This window comes from Eptatretus burgeri, chromosome 12 (genome assembly GCF_056783735.1).
Source record: "Eptatretus burgeri isolate ZD-2024b chromosome 12, Ebu_testis_v1, whole genome shotgun sequence".
Lineage (NCBI taxonomy): Eukaryota > Metazoa > Chordata > Myxini > Myxiniformes > Myxinidae > Eptatretus > Eptatretus burgeri.
Genome location: NC_140972.1, coordinates 47,406,071 through 47,412,070, shown reverse-complemented (window position 1 = coordinate 47,412,070; position 6,000 = coordinate 47,406,071). Strand labels below are relative to the sequence as shown.

General features: G+C 43.4%; 1 protein-coding gene across 3 annotated transcripts in view; it reads left to right on the top strand.

Moving 5' to 3' along the window:
• Positions 1–6,000, top strand: part of CHAF1B (chromatin assembly factor 1 subunit B) — a 74,995-nt gene that overhangs the window by 10,179 nt on the left and 58,816 nt on the right. For all 3 annotated transcript variants that reach the window (XM_085850389.1, XM_085850388.1, XM_085850390.1), the window contains 2 exons: positions 1,820–1,952; positions 2,089–2,206. In XM_085850389.1, the coding sequence (XP_085706515.1) occupies positions 1,820–1,952; positions 2,089–2,206 (251 nt within the window). The remainder of the gene's footprint in view (positions 1–1,819; positions 1,953–2,088; positions 2,207–6,000) is intronic.

Genomic DNA, 6,000 nt, shown 5'->3' with positions numbered 1-6,000 from the left:
ATCCTGGATAGGAAGAGGAGATGAGAGTCCTCCATTAAGGGCCACATGTTGTCTGCAAGCCATGAGTGGAGATGTCCTTGGATACCATAGGAAGAGAGTTTGGTGAGCAGGCCAGGGTGCCAAATCGAAGGCACACGATATGTCGAGGGAGATGGCTCTGATTTCATGTCTGCCATTGAGGATCTTCATCTATTGTTGAGAGAGCAGAAGCAACATATCCAGGGGAGAGTGACCTGGTCTGAATCCAAATTGATGATCGGAAATCAAGCCATTGGAGGAGAGAAAGGATTTAATGTCTGAAGCGATGATGGATTCCAGAACCTTGCTGATGATTGGCCAGAGGCTGATTGGTCTGTAGTTGCAGGGATATGTTTTTGCACCTTTTTTTTTTATGCAGAGCGGTAATTTTTGCTGATTTCCAAGCAGATGGCAGATGACTTTGAGCAAATGAGAGGGTGAATGGAACAGAGAGAGGGTGAGCAAGAGCAGCAGGGCAGGTTTTTAGGACATGTGGGCTGATGCCATCTGGACCGGTTGCAGAATCTGAGTTGCAGTTTGACAGCAAACTCTCCACCTTGTCAGGAGAAAAGGACACAGAGTCCAAGAACAGCTGGGTGTGACTGGGTAATGTGGGTACAGAAATCGATGGGTTTGGGACGCAAAATGTAGAAGCAAACACGGAGTTTAGGCATTCAGCCTTTTAACATGTCGTTCAGCTGTGTGGCCATTTGAGGTAATGGAGGGGGAATATACACCAGAAACAGACTTGAATAGATGCCACCAGGATTTGGAGGAGGGAGACAGGTTTGAGAGTTCAGACTTGAGATGAGAAAGATGTTTTCTGGCTCTCCTGAGGGTAGACATACACTTGTTCCAAGCTTTATGGAAGGAACTGAGATTACCCTCAGTTGGATGAGCCTCCCATGAGGTGAACACAAGTTGTTTCAGGTCAACTCCCTCACCACAAGTTTCAGTATACCATGGGCGGGAGGAAGGGTTGGACAACTGAAGACGAGATGGGATAAATCTGTGCATGAAAGAATTCCCAGGACGAGTTGATGTCGGAGGAAGTAGAGATGGGAGACCACTCTAGAATTTTGATTGCTGCTTGAAGTTCCTGCCAGTCGGCCTGAGTGAAATGCCCGACTTGACGGGGCTGATGTGGTTCTCTAATAACAGCCAGAGAGATGTCTACTTTTACAAGCATGTGGTCAGATGAACCGATTGGAGCGGAGCAAGAACAGCAGATATTTTCAAGGAAATTGGTCAAAATCAGATCCAGAAGGAAGGGTGGCGGGGGCGGGGGGAGGTAAGGTGAGTTGTTGAAAGAGTATGGGGGATTGCAGAAGAGCTTGGGGAGAGGGCTGGATGAGGAGGAGAAAAGGCTCGGTGGTAATGGGTTGAGGTTCCTTGGGGAGTAATATGAGAGGTGGCAGAGGACAGTTGAAGATTGGAGGAGGTGCAGTGATGAGGTGGAAGAGAGTGGGTGGGGGAAGGAGGCACCTTTGTGGATGTGAAGGGGGGGGAATGAGGCAGAAGCGGGAGAGTTGAAGGAGAAGGGTGAAGGGGGGTTTTTGAGAAAGGTGAGAGGGAAGCTTGGAGGGGAGATGAGAGCAGGCACAGCCAAGGTAAGGTGCAGGAGGGTGATGGGAGAGGTGGGGAGAGGGGAAGAATGAGACTTGGTAGAGGTATGGTGAAGAAGGGAGTGGGCAGGGGGAGGTACAAGGTTTTTGAGGGGTTGGGAAGAGGGGGAGGTTTGCTGAGAAGAAGGAAGGAGTATGTTTGTGGTGATATTTCCCTGCTTTCCATTGCATTTCAGGTGTGGTTCGTATCTTGGGCCTCAGATGGTGGAACAACTGTGGAGCTTTTGTCAAACTTGACGAGACACACTGCAACAGTCAATTCGGTGCGATTTTCTCCTGATGGAGAAACCCTCGCCTCTGGTGGAGATGGTGAGACTTTACATTTTATTCCCCCCCCCCACTTCCAACCCCCACCTCCTACCTTCCCTGCTGCTCCTTTCCTTCTGCACACCCAACAATTTTTTTCCCCCATTGTCTCACCCACCATGTTTCTGCTCATCTGCAGATTCTCTGGTTCTGCTGTGGAAAAGGGAGGAAACTGGTGGTTCAGAAGGAACCTCATCCACTATATTGGGATTGGATGAAGAAACAAAAGAACGTTGGCTTCTTGTGAAGTCCCTCAGGTAATCGAGCTAACATTTCCATCCCACCTTCAATTACCATATTTTCCGGTGTCTAAACCGCGGCCCTGTTTTTCACCCTCAAAAACTAATAATGATAAACTTTTCTGGTGTATTTACCACACCCATGTTTTTCACCCTCAAAAGAAATGAATATATTCATAATTTAATTTTCTGATCTCAATGTATATGTATTTGTACATTAACTTTGTATGGAACAGTAACAACATGCTTACTCCCATGTCCGCTTAATTTTGTCAATAGTTTTATTCTCATTTTCAAGAAGTTGAAGATGGAGGAGAGGATACCCAGAAGTTTTCATCTTTCTTTCTTTCTTATTTTCTAATATTATAGAGTAATTTTTTTTGTTGTTGTTGTTCCAAGAAAGGATTCATACTGGTGTCATACATATTTCTTGTGGATTTGTGGCTCTGAAAAGGGCCGTTTGGGTTTGATGAAGTTTTTCAGCAAACCCCAAGGAAATCCTCGTCAATGCTTTCCTCGGCGAAGACGGCACGTAACTCCTCGTCCGAATCAGGGTAGAGCAAGTCCACGTCACTGTCACCGTTATTTGCAGCCTCCTCCTCACAAATGATGTCGTCCTCTGTGCCGTCCATGTTGTTAGAGATGCAACATTTCAGAAATGCTCGCTTGATGATGTCCGACGATATCTCTTCCCACACCTTGACGATCCAGCTGCAGATCATCAGAAGGTCGACCTTTCTCATCCTCCCGATGAACGCCGGCCGTCTCCCAATCAACATAATGCTCAGCCAACATAGCGATCGGAGTAATGGTGAAAGTTCAACCAAGATGCATGTGGCCAATGCTCCTCGGAATCTGGGTCGAAATTTCTGGTGGGAAACGCGTCACGAAATATTGATCTTCAACTGATGAAAATACCAAGTCTGGGAAATAGGAAAGTTTGTCTGTGGTGATTACACCGAGATGTAGCCAATGCTCCTCAAACCCTGGATCAAATACAAAAGTCTGCGAAGTAAGAAAGTTCGTCTGGTCGACATGAGTAATCCGCAGGAAGCAAGTTAGGAGATGCTGATAGAAACGAGGGAAAATGAAGAGAACCAAAGTAAGCCAAAATAACTGAGCAGCACTGGTACTTCTCAAAGTTTCGCCGTCCTACGTGTCTCCTCGCTCTCGTGAGATTCTTCTTCTTCTTCATTTTAAATCAATTTCCTGCCCTCGTATAGAAGAGTACTCTGGGTTGATTGTTCCTAGTTTTAAACCATGCCCTGCTATTCAACGTTTCCTCGCATAGTGTTAGCATGTAAGGAACATGCTTGGTGGATTCATTCTGCCTGCACCAGATATTCATGTAGAAAATTATGCATGTAAAAAGATAGTCACCATTACAAGTCCCTCGTCTGTCCATCCCTTCTGCTGTGCACGAACAATGAGGCCAGCTGGAAACTTGTCTTTGGGCAGCGTCTTACTCTTGAACGCAACATATGAAGGAAGCTTACCACGCAAGCTTATGTAGGTGAGTGCTCTGTTATTGGACACTAGCTATTGTGAATAATTATTCTTTTGATGTGAGACCAGGTGTTCTTCTTTTGTGTTTAATGATGTTTTCAGAGCTGCAAGGCTCTATATATGCCATGCACCTACCTAAACTACACGTGTCTCCGTTTTTTTAAATTATTATATAATTTCTGCACATGGTTAATAAAATGCACACATTTGCGGGTTTCAGGAGGTGGGAGAAAATTCTCCCAGAACTCAAAATCTCCACTTCCTATTTTTCGGTAAAGGATCATGATTCATGAACCAAAGTGTGAAACTTTGTTCTCATAGCCTCGTTCCAAGGGCTCTTTTCATCATCTTCACTGAACAGCTCTGACAGCCTACACTTGTAGCTCATTTGTAGTGATGTTCCCCAGAATGATTTTTAAGTACTCAGGGATTTATTCATCATTCCTTTAGCTCCAACAATCACTGGTATAATTTCAGCTTTCTTCATTTTCCACATTCTCTTGACCTAATTTTTAGATCCTGGTATTTGGTCATTTTCTTGATTTCTGGAGCATTTATTCCAGTTATTGGGAACTGAAACATCGATCACAATGCTGTTTTCTTTTTTGTTTTGTTTTTCTTTTCTTTTACCCTTTTTGTGTTGTTTGACCACCATGTCCGGACGCAATACCTTGTTTGCAATGTCCACACTTGACAGGATCACCTCGTCATCTGTGAGCATTACTTGGTCATTTTCAATGTCAGATCTGGTTTGTGTTTCCATGATTGTTCTGCGACTGGGATGTTGAAATGTTTACAGATGTGCCAGTGGATTACTCTGCAATGGCTGTCATGTCTTTCTGTGTACAGCTGTTCCGACACGAGTTTTTTTTACATTCTGAGAGGAGGTGACTGGTACTTTCTGTCTCTGCCCCACAAAACCTGCATTTGTCCGATTGGCTCAATCCCACCATTTTCTTAAAGGCGTTAGTGTAATGTCCTTGGTCTTTGGCATTGATGATGACTCGTTCTCCATCCCAACTAATTTGACCTCTTCTTAGCCATTCCAATGAGCCTTCCTTGTCAATCCCTGTCCTATTGAGTTTTATTTTTATTTTTATTATTTTTTTTATCATTCTCCCATTTGTCAGAATATATCTGGTGATATTTATTTTTGTAGTTTTTCTTTGCAATCATTGGGGGCTGTTTGTTTCTATTTCGTTTTCCTGTGTAGTATCCATAATTAACCTCCGCCATCTAAGATGGGCGGAGGTTACTGTTTTCACCCCTGTCTGTCTGTTTGTTTGTTTGTGAACAGTATTATGGAAAAACTCCTGGATGGATTTCGACGAAACTTGGTGGGGGGATTAGATATGGTTCAAGGATCATGCCATTAGATTTTGGACTTGGCCCAAAGTCCAAATATGGCTGCTATGGCGGCCATTTTGAAAAAATATTTGAATTTTTTTTTGCATTTCTACATGTTTTAAGTGATTTCCAACCAAAAAAAAAAAAAAATTTGTTCGAGAAAAACAAAAAATTTTGCAACTTTTTTTCAAAAAAATTTCGATTTTATTTGAAAAATATTTGAATTTTTTTTTGCATTTCTACATGTTTTAAGTGCTTATCCAACCCCCCCCAAAAATTTTGTTAGAGAAAAAAACCCCAGAAATTTTGCACCTTTTTTTTCCAAAAAATTTCGATTTTATTTTTTTGGCATTTCTACATGCGTGTCGATCTCATTTAGTTTATTCAATCGTGGTTCAGTAGAGTCTGATCCGTTTTGACCTACAATGAATAGGATATCAGGTTCACTTAAGTGACCCAGCAGTATTGGTGGCGGAGGTTTTGCACTCTACTGAGTGCTCCCCCTCTAGTTTGCGCATGTTTTTGGAAGTTTGCTGCTAAATATATTAAGGATCCCTTTTTATAGTCCGTTTCCTTGTTTGGATGCAAATGTCATCCGATAGTCTGTTGAGATTTTCACATCCTCCGCTAATCCTACACATGATGTTCTGTGCACTTGGTTAAGTTCCACAAAACCTCCTCCTTGTCTCGGAAAGTACCACGGAAATGCATTGGTTTTTGTAGAACATCTTGTGAATAGTTCGAAGTTTCCTTGTTTTGGATTCTACATTGTTGATTTCCAATTGGGGCCAGTTTATAATTGTACAGTGATATTGGAATAGGTCAGGTCAGGTATGGGAGCATCTACCGGAGCAACACGTCGCTGTATCCACTTTCTGCCGGTACTCCAGGGGCCTCCGTCTGGACATCCCCCAGACATGCCTGGCCCATCCCCAACTCCTTGAGATGTTGATCAACCT